Source organism: Spodoptera frugiperda, chromosome 9 (assembly GCF_023101765.2).
Source record: "Spodoptera frugiperda isolate SF20-4 chromosome 9, AGI-APGP_CSIRO_Sfru_2.0, whole genome shotgun sequence".
In the NCBI taxonomy this organism is placed as follows: Eukaryota; Metazoa; Arthropoda; class Insecta; order Lepidoptera; family Noctuidae; genus Spodoptera; species Spodoptera frugiperda.
In genome coordinates, this window is record NC_064220.1 from 10,506,593 (window position 1) to 10,524,478 (window position 17,886).

General features: G+C 38.0%; 2 protein-coding genes and 1 non-coding gene across 5 annotated transcripts in view; 1 reads left to right on the forward strand and 2 right to left on the reverse strand.

Moving 5' to 3' along the window:
• LOC118271278 (transient-receptor-potential-like protein) overlaps positions 1-17,886 on the reverse strand; it is a 38,659-nt gene that overhangs the window by 13,943 nt on the left and 6,830 nt on the right. For 2 of the 3 annotated variants that reach the window (XM_050695794.1, XM_050695792.1), the window contains exons 2-15: positions 16,852-16,932; positions 15,531-15,655; positions 12,761-12,998; positions 12,240-12,382; positions 11,738-11,918; positions 11,193-11,384; positions 10,502-10,736; positions 10,089-10,241; positions 9,505-9,760; positions 8,944-9,077; positions 8,537-8,660; positions 5,885-6,080; positions 1,582-1,749; positions 413-632 (exon numbers count right to left, since the gene is read on the reverse strand). In XM_050695794.1, coding sequence (XP_050551751.1) covers positions 413-632; positions 1,582-1,749; positions 5,885-6,080; positions 8,537-8,660; positions 8,944-9,077; positions 9,505-9,760; positions 10,089-10,241; positions 10,502-10,736; positions 11,193-11,384; positions 11,738-11,918; positions 12,240-12,382; positions 12,761-12,998; positions 15,531-15,655; positions 16,852-16,878 — 2,392 coding nt within the window. In that variant the 5' untranslated portion in view covers positions 16,879-16,932. Of the gene's footprint in view, positions 1-412; positions 633-1,581; positions 1,750-5,884; positions 6,081-8,536; positions 8,661-8,943; positions 9,078-9,504; positions 9,761-10,088; positions 10,242-10,501; positions 10,737-11,192; positions 11,385-11,737; positions 11,919-12,239; positions 12,383-12,760; positions 12,999-15,530; positions 15,656-16,851; positions 16,936-17,886 lie in introns of all 3 variants that reach the window. The other variant, XM_050695793.1, reaches the window with a different exon arrangement.
• On the forward strand, positions 2,401-2,473 carry Trnaf-gaa (transfer RNA phenylalanine (anticodon GAA)). Its single transcript has one exon. It is a non-coding gene; the product is annotated as a tRNA-Phe (tRNA).
• LOC118271283 (tektin-1) lies at positions 6,347-8,184 on the reverse strand. Its single transcript, XM_035587304.2, has one exon. It carries the CDS (start codon positions 8,070-8,072, stop codon positions 6,786-6,788), a length of 1,287 nt encoding a protein of 428 aa, XP_035443197.1. The 5' UTR covers positions 8,073-8,184; the 3' UTR covers positions 6,347-6,785.

Sequence of the window (17,886 nt, forward strand, 5' to 3'; positions counted from 1 at the left end):
AAACTCGAGAACCGATTTGGCAAATTTTGATCTTTAATTATTTGTGGAAGTCTAAGGAAAGCCGAGAAAATGATGTTAGAGACGGCACGAAGTTACATGGTAGGTTAGCCAGTCATAAAAAATGTCTAATAGAGCTTGCAGCAAGTAATTGAATTCTATTATGCACATTTATTGATTTGTCGAATCTCATAACTGGTAGTATACTAGTATCTAGAAAAGTATTCAATTTTACTTTGTAACTACTTACTCCTATTCTTTATCCTTTATCCATTTCTTGTAAATAGGAGTTAATACTCCTTAGAGTAGATAGAAATTAATATGATTTTAATTGCGTAGATATAAAAGTACGCCTCTCACCTCTACACCACATCATAAATACAAAATCTATAGGTATCATCCTCTAAATACTCACTCTTCTCCTTCCTATCAGTGAAGCTGACATCCATGCCGTTCTTCTCAAACACTTCAAGCAGTTCGTATCTCAGCGCTGACACATCTCCCTTGAGCTCGTTGATGTCATCCTCGGTGACCGGTTCGTCATCCATCTTCCTATGCATGGCTGATACGTATCTCCAGACTAGGGCTCGCATTACTGCTGTGTAGCGGACGTCGTGTTCTTTTTCTTTTTGTTCCTGGTAGATGGGTAATATTTGGTTAAGCTGGTCAGGTATTCCACATTGGGCACCAATTTAAATGAGGTATTCCACATTGGGCACCTGTTTGCAGGTGCCATATATAGAATAAAATTTTAAATTATATATTATTCCACAAATGGCACCTTCGAAAAATACACAGGTGCCGTAAGTGAAATATATCAGGTGCCATTAGATCGGGCGCCATTTAAATGGGTAAATTTATTCTATATAGAAGAAAATGCTCTTATGTAGAACCAGAAAACTGGATAAGAAAGAAAATTATATGACATCTTTAAAAAAAATATTATGGAAATAAAGTTCGACCTTCCCATAAGGCTAGTTTGTAACACATTGTTCAAGTTCCACATTCATAAACCCATGTTCATGAATTCCAAGTTACTTCAATACTTTCGAAGTCACGTCTCTCCAAACTTTTTACTTAGGTACTGGTACTGATAGTTGGGTAAAAAACGTATTCTTTCATTAGTTGCCTATTCATCCTTAGTACGTATGGCTTGTTATGGTCCATTGTATTCCACAACTTTAGTGGGCTAGATGTATTTAAAAAACTAACTTTAACTTGAACATTATGTTACAAAATACATAGGTACCTATTTTTCAAAATAAGTTATCAGTTTATTTGTTCCATTAAACGAGCAGTTGTGTGAATGAGGTTACCGGAGGCGAGACCCAATTACTCCCCCCCCCCCTTCCCAATCCCCGATTTCCCAACAACCATTAAATTCCAAACCTCCAAAAGGCCGGCAACGAACTTGTAACGCCTCTGGTGTTTCGAACTGCTGGGCGGCGACGATTGCTTATCATCAGGTGATCAGGCTTATAACATAAAAAATGAACAAAATAATTATTAATTTTACAGGCCTTAGCTTCTGCTCGTTTAGCGGCTTACACCAAAAAAAAACGCTCTAAAAACCTATGGACTAACCTTCATCTTCATTTTCCTCAACTTATCCTTCTTCCTTAGGCCCAGCATCTTGAGCAACAGCTTGGGAGTCGGAAGAATGTTGAAAGGAGGTGGTAACGTAGCACTCTCTTCGAAGTAGCTCATCCAAAGGCGAGTACGAGCGAACTTCCATTCCACGTCTGAGTGTTCCTAGATATAAGAAATTAAATATATTGTTATGTAAAGTGACAAACACATATTTCCATGTCCCTGCCGCTCGTGCTCGTATCGCTGTGACAAAGAACATGCATGATTTTTTCGTTCTATTCACATGATTGCTCCTCTAAATAAGGATTTAAATAAATATGGAAATAAAATAAATAATAGATAATAAAAAAAAACTATTCATTAACCACCACTCATTAGTATAAATCCTACACCAACTGGCTACAATTTATATGCGCTGGTAAAGTTTTTTTTAATTTAGCGCCTAAAGTTTTTAACATAGCAACAAGTCCCAATAAATCAATGTTACAACTTGTCTATAAAATAAAACACACCTATGTAAACTGAGTAGAATGACCCAAAACTTGGAATTTATTTCTATTTTTGTTCATTAGTATGGTCAAATCGATAATAGGTATAAATTATGTACCTACCTATTCAAAAAGGTACATTTATTTTCATATAAATATCACTAACCAACGTATATTGAACACTATGTTCTTATATTTTTTTTAAAATGATAGTATTAATATTAAAATGATAGTATTATTGTAGATAACGACACGAATACATGTTAGAAAAAAATACATTATTAAATTACAGAGAATGCACTGTAAATTCGACCTCCCACTCACAGCCGAAATAGCTCAGTTGGGAGAGCGTTAGACTGAAGATCTAAAGGTCCCCGGTTCAATCCCGGGTTTCGGCAGATATCTCTTTTTGCTTCAGAAAATATTTTTTTACTTTTCACAAAACAGAATAATAACCGGTATTTCAGTCCAATAAAAATAAATAGGTATATACTAATGGCTTCATTATTTATTTATTAGTAGAAAAAACATGCATAATTTTACAGCTTAAGCTAATACATTTTACAGTTAAAGTGATATAAAATGTTATGTAATTTGTATTAGGTGTAAATTATAAAGTACGCGTTATCATTGTTGTTTTGAGGTCGATATAACCGCAATAGAACCACATATTCATGCAACATTAGATATTAATTTAGACTACTGGACTTCTCTACACAAACAACACACGATAAACGATAAATCAAACCGGCAACTAACTATTATTTATACAAATTGAGAAAGAATGTGGCTAACTTACTTATTTCATATACGAACTAGCTTTTACCCGCGTCTTCACTCGCTTTTAGAAGTATTATTATTAATGGAATTTATCAAAATCCTTTCTTAGGGGATGGCTCCATCATATTAGCTTTATGCATTCAAAGTCTCATTCCGATCGGTTTAAAATTGACATAGTTTCATTTTCAACCCTATTATTTATCCCCTTGAGGTGAGAATTGATCAAAATTCTATCGTAACGGATACGGTCTACGTCATAACACATCTACCTGCATGCGAAATATCAGACCTATCCATCCAGTGATTAGGGCTGTGCGTTGATAGATCACTATGTCAGTCAGTCAGTCAGTCACCTTTGAGTTATCTATACTTACTAATATTATAAAGCTGAAGAGTTTATCTGTTTAATTGTTTGTTTGTTTGAACGCGCTAATCTCCGAAACTATTGGTGTGATTTTGTGTTGGGCAGTGCATGTATCGAGGAAGGCTATAGGCTATAAAACATCACGCTATGACCGAAAGAAACCGCGCGGAAGTAGCTAGTACAAAATATTTAGATTATAGAATAACTAGACATCATAAGACATTATAAATTAATAGAATTATACGCTTAGGGCAACTTTTTGTAGCGATGCTGTGATACAGTCGCGAAATGCACATAAAAGTAACAGCGTTAGTAGCGACTGACACCTGACTGCCTCGTTTTTCGAGTGGTTTGCAAGTGCGACTGCCTCACAAGGGATCTCGGGTTCGATTCCCAAAGGATTACTGGGCTTTTTTCGGTTTTTCGAAAATTTCAGTAGCACGGAGTCTGGAAGTATATGGCAATAGGCTCACCTCCTATTATATGGGACTTATAACACAAAAAGTGGGTGTACATTGTATAGCGGCATTACGTGCCATAATTAACACCTCTGCCTACCTCTTCGGGGATAAAAGACGTGACATTGCGTTGCGTTAGTAGCGATGGTGTCGCACTTTTAGTGAATGCGCGACAGTATCGCTACAAAAAGTCGCCGTGGGCGAGGGCCCTTACTCACTTTAACAAAAATTTAGTCAGATACATAAAAAATCCAATTGTTGTACCCCAAATCCCCAGAGCATTGTTTTTCAAGAGAGAATCTTCAAGATTTTTTTTATAACGTCACGCCTTTAATCCCCTAAGGGGTAGGCAGAGGTGCACATTATGGCACATAATGCCAATGTACACCCACATTTCACAATTTATGTTGTAAGCCTTTTGCCATGTACTGGGCACACATTTCCAGACTCCGTGCTACCACTGAGAAATTTTCGAAAAACCGAAAAAAGCCCAACAATACTTCTCCCGACCCGGGAATCGAACCCGAGACCCCTTGCCCGGCAGTCGTACTTGCAACCACTCGGCCAACGAGGCCGATCTTCAAGAAATATAACTCTAAAAAGGCTAAAGACTAAGGAGCTATCGTAACCAGCTCGGGAACACTTCCTCATCACAAGTTATGGTTGGTTATTTGTTTCAATAAGTAAACCCACTAACATTTCTGTCACATTTTGCGACCACTCCGTTTGGCACTCACTCTAGATAACAAGTTTGAAGTATGAACTTTTCTAGAAAGACACATTGTTTGCTTTCATACATTTGTATGTAATGTAAAAATGCTTACATAAACTACTAGCGGTTACCGCGGCTTTGCCCATGTTAACGTGTTAAAATAAAAAAAAGTACACCCCAAAGTAGCCTATGTGTTATTCCTGACCATAATCTGTTTATGTTCCAAAGTAGGCAGAAATTATCACAATCCATACAAAATTATCATAATTTAATAACAAAGTGAGATGTAACGGGCACATTTAGACTCGTGCTCACTGAGAAATTTTTCTTAAAGTAGGTTAAAATTACATTAGTAGTATGTACTGAAGCAAAGACATTGTTAAGAAATAAAGCTATTCCAATTCCTCATCACAATATTCCAATTTTCAATAACAAACCTAGTTCGTCGATATTAGATCAGGTCGGGTGGTTTTCCACCAGAGATGTGCTGTGCTATGCTACGTTGCTGTGGATGCATGTAATACATATGTTACATAAAGTATCTGTGGAAAAGGTGACATAGTTTCACAGCTTAGCTATTAAAACTTCGTAGCATACCTACATAGCACAAATGTACTGGATAGTAGTAGTGAAAACGGGTACAATAAATTTTAATTTAACAACATTTATTATCACTTAGAACTGGACTACACTTTTATCGTTAAAGTTTTATATGATTTTCTTGCATTAACACACTGAAACACGCCAAGTTAGAGCATTCTTCCTCATGCAGTCAAATTAAAACTTTAAAACATACGGTTGGTTAGATCGTACATTTTTAGCTTAGTTTTATGGTATGTTGCATGAATTTATTGATTTTAAAATATGATGACTACTGCTCTCGACAGGCAGTACGGATATTCCTGATCAATACGGAGTTGCGGACTATTTAGTGGGTTTACCGGTGCGTTTACAAACATACAAGTTCACATGCACATAACACACAGACCCGAAACAACTATCTGTGGATCACACAAAGAGTTGTTCCGTGCGGGAATCGAACCCGCGACACGTTGCACGGCAGCCAGTTGCCCAGCCACCGCACCAACCGTGCAGTCAATCTGTCATCTGTCGATTCGTCTAAATAATTCCATAACTCTAAGACGAGTAAGGAGCAGAGACATATAAATTGGTAATTTATATTATCTATCTAAATTTTCTCCAGTACATAATGTTTAAACATGAGATTTAAGCCTTGTATTCATGGTAAACATTTTGTTTAGCAACATGGTTGCATAAACATGTTGCGGGCAACACTTGTGTTGCGGAGTTGATCGCGTCATACTGCAGAGTTGACGCCCGGCGAGCGAAAACATCAGTTTCTATTAGTTTAAACAAAGTTTCCAGCAGCATTCCCACTATTCATTGACAATGTTGATCAACTGTTGCTAAGCAAAATGTTTACCATGTATTCATGGTTCGAGGCTTTACTTATACTTACTTATGTTATACTTACATCAATCATGGCATAAGAGTTGGACATCATAGCGATGAGCAGGTTCAACAAGACGATTACGTTGATAACGGAGTATGAACCGAACATAAGCAGGCCCCAAAACCGTGTGTAGCTCTTTATACCAGCCAACTCGAAGTTCTCAAGACCAACCATGCCGAAAGACGCCCAGAACAGAGACTGTGAGGCTTCGAAGACGCTAGTGGAAAATTAAATACATTATTTACTAACAGATGTTAATTATGATAGGTACTAATAGTAAAATAAATATCAGATTTTTCTCCATATAATTAGTTGGTGTATACTGTATAAAACTGGTAAGGAAAGATACGTCTTTATAAGCCAAAATATCCACGGAAGAATTTAGCTTTAAAGATCAATCAACACGAGCATAACTAGTACAGAATTTCATAGAAACACACTCTAGCCAAAATCAAATGAATAGACCATTAAATAAGTAGGCCACAGTTCCTTTACAAACAATTTATTACAGAAATAAAACAATTTCAATAGCATCTACACTAATAGCAAAGAAAAACATTTTAGATTCCAAAACTTCTACTAAAAATGTTGTTATAAAAATGAACAAAACCTTTAAAATATGATAATGAGATGCCTCATGACAATGGGGTGTACCTATTCAACTTTTATAGCCCCTTAAAAACATGAAACAAGTTTATTACAATAAAAATGAACGCAAGCCCTAACCTACACAACATTTATAATATTCAAGTTATCGTTGAATAATGGTAAAAATATTAACAATACTACACTTTTGAACACTCTTGCAGCTTTGATTGTTTATACCTCTGCATGTTTCAAATGCAACACTGGACATTTATGCAGTATCTTTATGGCCAATAAATTCACGGCTGCAGTAACTTCCGCTACCCTAGAAAACATCTCAGTACGCGTGATAGTCCATCGTCTGCCTCAGGGTCATGCAGTCCACCTCATCAATCTTCAAGGTGTTCATCTTCACGTTGATATCCTCTTCCAGCTGTATCTGAGTCTGCAATAAGTAGCGCAACGAAGATGTGGCCTCGTGCAGCATCTGTTGCAGTTGCTCCGTGCTGTGACGCAACATCTCACATTCATAAAACAAGGCCTGCCCCGCAGGATCCCTCACCAACTCAGCTCCCACTCTTTGTGCCCGCTTCCCAAGCCTCGTGTGCGCCAGAGCCGTGTGACCTTCCTTGTCAGCCAAAGCCTTCTGCAGTTGCAAGATATTGTATTGCATATCTGCAATCTTTTGAGTCGTCTCTCTATGCATATCCTCAAGCTTACCTTTGGCTCGCTTTGTGTCTTCTATGCGGTCCAGAAACGCATGATTGCATTTGTTGAAAGCGTTCCAGAGGTCATCAATCACTTGTTTTAGAATTGTATCGACAAACATTCGTATCGGTCGTGCGCTTGTTACCTCTCTTGCTGCCATTTGTATATTTTTCGCAGAATACGCGTTGTACTCATCAGCAGATATGTTCGCTGGGTCCAAGTTAGCGTATCCTTCGTACACGGAGAGACATAAATCGGTAGGTTTAAGAGAAAGATTGGTTTTATCCAAATCAATAGCTGCTTGTTTGTACTGTAAGTCACGGTCAAGAAGATAGCGTGTGGAACGCAGGCGCCGCATCTGTTCGTTCAGCTGCTCCAACACTCGCTTCAGCAGGCTTTGTCCTCCTTGAATGGTGGTGATCTCTTGTTGCAGAGCAGATTCCACTTCATCGACGACCAGGTCAATGCCGAGACGTCCGTCTCTCAACATAAGACATTTGCGGCAAATGGTCAAAGCGTTAGTTTGGAGTGAGGCGAGGCAGTCTAAGAGACGTGTTTTGTACATCGACAGAGCTTCTAACTCCAAACATATTTCTTTGCGTTGGATTTGTAACTCGTTCCTGTTAAATTCAATGTCACCAATACGTTCCTCAATTCGCCTGTCAGATGTAGATTTTAAGATTTCAGCTCGCTCTCCGGTCTCGTCTCGAATTCGATCAGACTCGCCGAGTACTCTATCAGCTAACTGCTGTTGATCTTCCGTGTTCCTACATCTCTGATCGTTGCTTAACTTCCACTCGTCGAGAGTGAATTTGGCCGTACGTGGCGGAATACATACAATGGCCTGCTCCGACAGCCTAGTGGTGGCTATAGGAGCTCCGATGACATGGCGCACTCCAAACTGAGCTTCACTCATTTTTACAAGTGAAGATCCAAATTGATAATTTCAAAAAATAAACTTAATCCAAAATTCGTTGACACCGTAACTTGAAGAAATTGACAAAACTGTGTATCGTGTTGTCGTGGCAACATGTTGACATGCGCACAGGTAACTTTCCACTTTCCGAATGAAATTGCACAGTCGACGCGGTAACTGGGCAACCGGCTGCCGTGCAAGTAGGAGCGGGTTCGATTCACGCACGGAGCACCTCTTTGTATGATCCACAAATTGTTGTTCATTTCCAAGAACATGTGTTCATCACGCAATATTGGCAACTACGATTATGATTTTTTTACTTAACAATATTTTTATGTTAGTGTGCTTAAAACACGAAGGTATATTAATTTCTATTTGCAGTTAAAGATCAAATAGCGACAATAGCATACTTGTACGACAGATGAGAGCTTTAGAAGCGCTACTAAAATCTATCATAGACTGACTTCCCGAAACTCCTCCACTTCATACAGGAGTCTCCAGCATTATCCCAATCAGGTAGACCTCCAGGTAATACGTAGCATTTACGTTTCTCCAAGTCCGCGAAGTACCACAGCAGTTGGTTTAGACCTAAGTTTTGATATGGCACCAAACATTAAATCGAGAAATGAAATTATACTTATAGATAAAGCTAGACTAAGCATTTTTAATGAAATTTCTGTAAATAGTTAATTATTTATTTATCGTCACGCCTTTTATCCCCGACGGGGAAAGCAGAGGTACACATTATGGCACGTAATGCCACTGTACAATGTACAACCATTTTTCATAATTTATGTTATCAGTCCCATGTAATAAGTAGTGATTATTTATTTATAATACTTAGAATGCAAAATCTTCCAATACCACTTACCGCAAGCGAAGGCGAACAGCACCAAACTATAGATGAAGAAGAACTTGACGATGTCGATGACCATGCGGCCGAGGGAGATCTGCAGCGGCCCCAAGTGAGGGTTGATGGAGAACAAGTGCACCAGCTTGAGGGCACTGGTGAGAATTATGGAGTGTAAGATAAAGGAGATATTATGGATGGAATATATGGCTACATAACTATACAAATTGAGACATAAGAAAAAAAGTGACTTAGGAAAAGTATAAAAAATGGGTTACAAAGAACAATAACGATATTATCCTAAAATAGTCTAGGTAAACATGTTAATTTTAGATACGACCACGAATAGGCGAAAATAAACACAATCTCAATCTTACTGCCGTACTCAGAGTCATTAAATGATTACTTAACCCAGTCCTCAGCAATTGTTTTCCATACAAAATCATTACTAAGGAATAGCTTAAGTTATAAATGACTCTGAGTACGGCAGATAGACAGATTAACATTTCCACTGTTGGATTTAAACAGTATTACCTAAAACCAACTTGTAGGTAAAATTAAAATTTTCGACAGAGTACATACCTGAAAATATTAGCCGCAGCAAACAACCCTTCAGCAATCAACTGAGGGTCAAAAGCATCCCAGTTCTCTCTCGGAATAAACTTAGTCTGAGGGTCTCTCCTAATCTCAGTGGTCTGCTGGATATAGGCGGCGAACCTAAGAACAGCCACCGCCACGTACAGGGAGTTCCTGGTAAAGTCGATGAAGTTCCACATGTTGCGCAAGTAAGAACGGATGCCTTCGATGTAGATCTCTTGGGTTTCTTCCCATATGAAACCTGAACAGAGTGTAGAAATTTGTATAAGCTAAATTATAAAAATAAAAAATATAAAGTGTGGGAGAGCCATGCTTCAGCACAAACCGGACGTAATTCCCCCTTGGCAATCTTCGCAATCCCCTAAAAGGCAGGTAACGCACTTGTAACGCCTCTGATGTTTCAAGTGTCCATGGATGGCGGCGATTGCTTACCATCAGGGGATACGTTAGCTCGTTTACCTTTTTTTTATAAAAAAAAATTACCCAGAGAATTTAAATAATGATATTATTATTTTTTGTTTTTCAGTTATGTTAATTTCAATACGATACATGTGGAATTTTCTACTCACCTAAGACATAAACCACGACGACTAATTCCAAATAAGTTGGGCCATTTCCTCTCTGCTTGAGTAGTTCTTTCTCTAACTCTTTCACCATCCACTCCGGACCAAACAGTTGTATCGCTTGTACCTCCGCTCTTTGTGACACCAAGATCAGAATCACTGGGGAGCACAAATTAAAGTAAAGATGATTTAGACTAAGAAAGACATAATAATAGCAATTACTTTTACATTTCAAGGAAGCAAAATTTGAATATGTGTTTTTACGTATTTTTTAACATAAAATATAGAAATCAAAAGAGAACATCTAAAAGAACGTTAAAAATTCCGTGCACATACAACAAATCTTTGCATAGTTCTTAAAAGACTAAAAAAGGAGACCGTAACAACATATAACATAATAATATAATAAAAATACTTACACAAGAAGAACAGATAACTAGACGCGTGGATCAAGAACTTCATAAACGGTTTCCTCATGAGCTTGCCGGTGGCGCAGTTGGGAGCGATCATGTAGAGGGTGCAGTAGAAGGGAAACAACAGGGCGACTCGACAGATGATCATAATCTTCTCCATGGCAGTCTTACGACGGAAGCCTGGGACACCCTCGTACCAGATGGAGGCTAAGAGCTGTTGAATGTTCGGATGGGCTACGAACTGGGAAAAAGTTAAGGTGAATTATTTTGTATGCTATAAATAACAGAAGTTTCTAAAGTGTATATTGGAACAAAACATCGATAAAACTATTATTATAATAGTAATTCCCAACCAGTCTTTTTATAATAAAAATGTTTAATTCTCCACGGACTCAGTCATATAATTAACCAATCATTGCAGACCAGTTATTTACCATGATCTCACTCAAGGTATTTATTGCCGATAAACTGACAGGCACATGCAGATTTTCAGATTATAATCTAATTTCTGCCCTTATTCAAATACCATCCACAATCTACCCTTGTATATACTCGTTACAATTACTTGCTCACATGGTTTGCAAAAGTGTATTATAGTTTACACTTTTACAAACCATGTTATTTCCTTCAAATTATCTTAAACAATCATTCAACAATCCATTTTTATAAAGTAAGACACTTTAAAACCATATATTACCTTCTTCTGCTTAAAATCGATAGCGAGCTCCAACCTCGCCAGTTTCATATGGTCTCCATCCACAAAGGCTGGTTCATCAGGGTCGTGGTTCAGGATGATGGCCAGCTCCTGAGAGCTTCGCGACTGGTCCAGAAGGTCCACAGCAAACATTTGCGCTTGGCGACGAAGTTCCAAGTAGTCGGATTTACTTTCCTAGTTGAAGAAATATTTTTGTAAGTTATTTTTCCTAAGATTTCAACCGAATTAATTAGATTTAACTAAATCGATAAGTAAATTCGTGAATAAGAGAGTATGAGCCCCAAATCGTGGCTTGAAACTAGTCGAACTTCCCCGTTAAGCAATTTCGGGAGTAAGTCTAATAATGAATTAAACATAATAATTAATTTAACCGCCGTACTGAGAGTCATTTAATGATTACATAAACTATTCCTTAATAACGATTTTGTATCGAAAACAATTGCTAAGGACTGGGTTAAGTAACCATTAAATGACTCTGAATACGGCGGTAAAACAGTTTTCATAAAAAAAACAACGTTGTATATTACCTGTTCAGCAAAAGCCAAGTTCCTGAGCTCCCAGGAGAGCTGGAAGGCCGTCAAGATGGGATCAGTAGAAGACAAGGCGATGAGAGATGGTGACGCTAAGGCTCGGTACTCGTTGAGTCGAGCTAGCGAATGTCGGAGGGAATCCTCTGTAGACTCACGGATACACTCCTCACAACCACACCTAATGGAAATAATTTAAATAAAGTGAAACATCAAGAAAGATAAAGAGAAAGCAAAAGAGTCAAAGGGCTTAGTACGAGTTTCTTTTAAGTTGAACGACATCGAAACGAGACCGGGTCCAGCGCCGTGATAGGCCGGCTGCAATAAAGCAACCAATCAGAGCACCGAACGCGCTCTCGTTTCGATCATGTTAAACGTAAAGCAAACTCGTACTAAAGCCCCAGATCATTGATTTTTCATTAAAACAAATAAAGAGCAATAGTCCCTTTAATGATAAAAGTGTATTTTATTCAATAGTGTACTTTATTATTTGGAAACTTACTTAACGTCATGAGGGTTGGGCAGCGTGGCTCCGCGGTCGAGCAGGATCTTGAGAATCTCGTAGTTGTTCTTATGAGCAGCCAGCATCAGTGGCGTCACGTCTGGTGTAAACATTGCCGTGTTGGGATCCACTTTCTGCCAACTCTGTGTTTAGGAAAATTTAATTTTATAGAAAACTGCCTCTGTGGCCACATGACAGAAGTCGCACATAGACTATTGACGAGCAAATCAACGGATGACGTCATAAAATCCTACATCATATCATATTAAGTTTACATGCAAATAAACATGGATAGAAAATTCCAACGAACAACAGTTGGGCAGAAAACCCGCCAGGCCTGATCACCTCGCCTGGTCAAAGGATCCTCCTTTTCTTAGGGAACTTTACTCTCTATTCCCTAAACCTCTCTACCGGCTATACCTATTTTTCAGTGAAAAATTTATCAGCAAAACTAATGATCTTCTTCAACAAAACAAACTAACCAACCAACAAGCGTTTACTAAACCATAACTAAAACTTACGTAAGGCTCTCCCTCCTTATGGATCAGCTCTTCATGTTCCAGCAATAACTCGACGGCTTCAACAAACTCAGCGTTAATAGCCTGCAGTAGAGCATCCTTGGTCTCCACTCCCATGATGACCAGTAATTCCACCATCTCCAAGTTCTCGCCATCGATAGCCAAAGTTAGGGCTCCACGGCCTAACGAGTCTACGCAGTTGATTTCTATGTGCTTCTTGCGATGGGCTTTTTGGAGTATTCTGGGGAAGAGTGTAAGAAACTGAGAATTGCGATGTTGATTCGGTATTACAAAAAATGTTGTCAATAAGATATTAATTGCTATGTTTCTTATTTTATTATTCATGGTTTTTTATGATATAATTCGGTAAACGAGCAGACGGATCACCTGATGGTAAGCAATGCCACCGCTCATGGTCAATCGAGACACCAGAGGCGTAACAAGTGCGTTGCCGGCCTTTTGGGGTTTAAGAATTTGAGAATTATTGGGGATTGGGAGATTAGTGATACCTGAAGTAAACATTTAACCTTCAATTAACTGCAAGTCTCATTGAACTAAGTATTTCGCCTGATCAGTATAGATTAGCCAAGATTGAAGGGTTACAAACGTATCTTTAATTTTTAAATTCACGTTTAACCCGAACTTGCATCAAAAAACGAATACAAAAATAAACATTCAAACTTTCATACGAAAAATAAAGAAAAAACATTCCAAACTACGCTCTTTCAAACGAAAATCCTTTTATTGAATGCTCGTCGCTCAAATTGCCGTATTCATAGTCTGTAGGCTCACGTGCACTGCGACCAAGTTAGGTTGGACGTAGGTAATCCGATTATACCGTAATTAAGTTTACTGATGGAATAACCTACGGATAGTTTGAAAATTTTCCTTTTGTAATGAATTGTCTATTGTAGCAAAATAGGTACTGATAACATTCGAAATGTAGGTACTTATTTTGTTCTGATTGTTTTTTTTTATGGTATAACCCAGTAAACAAGCAGACAGATCACCTGATAGTAAGAAATCGCCGTTGCCCATGGATACCCGAAATACCAGAGGCGTTATAAATGCGTTGCCGGCCTTTTGGGGGTTAGGAATTGTTGGGGAATTGGGGATTGGGAATATTGTGGAGGGGGGTAAAATTGGGTCTCCAATAACCTCACTTACACAACAAAACACAACGCAAGCGATGTTTCACATTGGTTTTCTATGAGGCCGTGGTATCACTCCAGTCGAGCCGGCCCATTGGTGCCGAAGCATAGCTCGCCCACACTTTAAATGTTGTTTTACGGGGCCCAAATTGCTATGAATATCAAGTGTAATTGTATTATTTTTAATAATATCTCAGTGATAAATTACTGAGGGGCTGTATTTCATAATGTCTAATATTTTTACACACGAAAGGAAACTTTATACCTACTAAGATTACAATCGAGTTTTTACATCAAAATCTTGTAACGTTATTACTTTGTACATTACTCATGTCTTATGTACTTAAGTGAACAAATTTAATCCCTAGTATCTCAAATCCAGACCACAATCCGACACGGTTATCCAGACTTGTAAAGGTATCTGACCTTCAATAATAAAACGACTAGACCTCAGGGACCTTAGTACGAGTTTGCTTTACGTTTGACGGGATCGAAACGAGAGCACGTTAGGCACTCTGTAGCCATACAAATTTGCTTTACGTTGAAAAAATAGGAAACGAAAACGCGTTAAGTGCTCTGATTGGTTGGTTTTTTCGAACCGGGATGATGTTAATAGGGATGATGACTGGGTCAAAAATAAATTATTACAACTTATCAATAGAATAAAATATTCAAAAAAATCACACTCTCATTCATTGATGAACTACTTAATTTTCGATTCTTTCTAGCTAAATTTCTAGAAATAAGTCTGATATTTGACGTAAAAATCGAATGACGTCATAATAGAGTATTTCATACAAAATTCATAGAAAATATCGTTTTGACGTTTCGAAAAACTAGTAGGAAACTAGCCTATTAGAGCGCCGAACACGCTCTCGTTTTACTTTAAACGTAAAACAAACGCGTATTAAGGGTACTTTGTTAACGGTTGGTTGGTTCATTGCGGCCACCAATCACAGCGCAGAACGCGGTTTCAATTCGATCTCGTTCAACGTAAAAAATAAATTCGTACTAAGCCCTCTGGTTCTGGAAAACATGGCCGATTGAACGTCAACTTTTTGTCTAGAATAAAGAAGATTGGATTTCCAACAAATAAGTGTACTTTACAGATTTATTTCTCAAAGACATTCCTATTTACTTTCGCTTTTTTTAATGTAAGTAATTGATTTTTGTGAAACAATAAACTTAGGTTCTTTTACTTTTTACAAAACAAAATGTATGGTTTGTAAAATGTATGAAGAAATGTATAGTGGATTTGCTCCCCGCTCGAAACGATTCACAAATTTGTTCCTTGCTAGTTCTGACATCAGTCAACTTGTGTTTAAAAACGCACCCAAGATATAGAAGTCAGCCTATAATAATGTAGGGCAACTAGCACATCTTCAACTTATAATATTCTAACTCACTGGCTGCACGGTTGTCCCAGTGGCTGGGCAACTGGCTGCCACGCAACGTGTAGTGGGTTCGATTCCCGCACGGAGCAACTATTTATGTGATCCACAAATTGTTATTTCGGGTCTGGGGGTCATGTGCATGTGAAATTGTATGTTTGTAAACGCACCCACGACACAGGGGAAAATCTTAGTGTGGAGAAACGTTTTTAAAAAAGAAAAAAAACTCACCGTCTGACATTGCCCATGTCTCCACGTTCCACAGCCAGGAGATATTTCTTCTCCTCCAGGGTCAGGGGTTTGGGTAGGGTTGGCAGATCCATCGGTTTCCGAACACATTCTAGCTCGGGGTCACCCTGTTAAACAAAAATAAATATTATTCTTAAAGCCAGAAGAAAATACGTGTGTAAGTAGGTATGTTTGTCAAAGTCAAAAAAGTCAATTACTTATTTGAAATTATTGTTAACTAAGCGTTTTGTATCAAATTATTAAATAATCCACGTAAAACCTAACGTAGCTACGACCTAATTTAATATTAATCTCGATTTTCTAAAACAATTACGTAGTTTTAATTTGTTAGGTTAGTTTTTTACTTCCCGCCAAAATTATAATTGGGGAAACGTCAAAACAATAAAAGATAACCTTTTTAAATGTTAATGGCCTCGCGGCGAGTTGGATTTGAAAATGGAACGAAACAAAAGAGGATGATAGGACGTATAGAATAACAATTTTAATTAATGTTTTAGGTTTTATTGAATACGTTTAACTTTATTTGTTAAAAAAGAAAATTGAAAGGTAGGAAAATAGAAAATCTGATACTTGAATAAATACAGTTTTATATCTTTATGTTATATTTTTTTTACAAATGGAATTGGCTTTAACGTTTTAATTTAGCGAAATGAGTGTTCAACTTTTCGTCACTTTCGTATCAGATTCCATAGCACGGTTCTAAACCTTAGTGGTTTTTTGGTTGCTATTTGTTATTTCTTGTATTATTGTTTTGTGTAAATAATAAATAAAGTATAAAAAAAACTAAAAAAAAAAAAAACATTTTTTTTTTTCTTTTACTGTGTTGTTCATATTAGTTGAGCTCGGTCCTATTTCTCAAAAAAAGTCTCTCTCGATATCTGTATCTACTTATGTAATTTTACCTGGATATTACTTGTTACTTATGGTAATCATGGAACTAGTAACACATACATAAATAAAGGACTTATTATTATTTTAAGTGTGGGAGAGCCATGCTTTGGCAAGAATAGGCCGGCTCGACCGGAGTGATACCACGGCCTCACAGAAAACCGACGTAAAACAACGCTTGCGTTGTGTTTCGTTGTGTGAGTGAGGTTACCGGAGGCCCAATTCCCCCCTTCCCAATCTTCCCCATCCCCATTCCCGAACAACAACCCTTAAATTCCTAACTCCCAAAAAGCCGGTAACGCACTTGTAAAGCCTCTGGTGTTTCAAGTGTCCATGGGCAGCGGCGATTGCTTACCATCAGGTAATACGTCTGCACGATTACCGGCATGTCTCATAAAAAAAAAAAATTACTCACGGCCTCCAGATCCTTCTTCTCGGCCATGTTGGCGGTTTACCCCGTCTGGAGCGGCGTCCGTCCCCCTGGCAGACTGTTTATCTTCTTATAAACAAACAAATATTAATTACTAGCTACTTCCGCGCGGTTTCACCCGCTCTGTTCGGCTCCTATTGGTCATAGCGTGATGTTTTATAGCCTATAGCCTTCCTCGATAAATGCACTATCCAATACAAAAAGAATTATTCAATTCGGACCAGTAGTTCCGGAGATTAACGCGTTCAAACAAACAAACTCTTCAGCTTTATAATATTAGTATAGTATAGAGTATAGATTTCATCTTAACCAAAGCCTGAAATAAAACTGTAGTACGGGAGAGGTAGGATTTTATTGTTATTAATGGTCACAAACTTCATAAAATAAATTTATTATTGTTCCTTGGGACTCCTAATTTATTATGAGTCCCAATACGCGGTATAGCTCGTAACTACTAACTAGAAGCACCAAGAGCCATAACGCCATTTATAGTTAAGTTGATTTAATTGATAGATAATTTGCCAATGTAAATATGTATGTCAGAACAGAAACTGAATCACCAGTAGTGAAACAGACCCATTTTGAGAGAAAAAGCGAGAGGGAGTGTCAGACTCTTACTGAATAAAAACCACCCCATTTTTACTCCTGCTTTTAGCCGGAGTCCCGGTAACCCATTAGGTCGTCCGCAGCTACGCAGATGAACCAGACTCCGAGCAAAGATGTGCTATGTGACTATACTACTAAGATGTAATTTTAGCTAAGCTGAGAAACTATGTGAATGGTCCCACTGAAACTAAGTTATGTAGCTGTGCGAGGTAAATACGCAGCTCGAATATGCGATGTATCGAAGCAGGGAAGCCATCCATACCCCGCATCACAACAGAACTTAACTGAATCCGTTTCCACTAGTGCTATGTGTACCAATGAATATGATTGGTAGAAGCCAAACGCATCCACAGCAACGTAGTAAAGCACACCTCTGCTTGAAAAGCGTCCTAAGCCTTGAGCTGACGTCGTAGG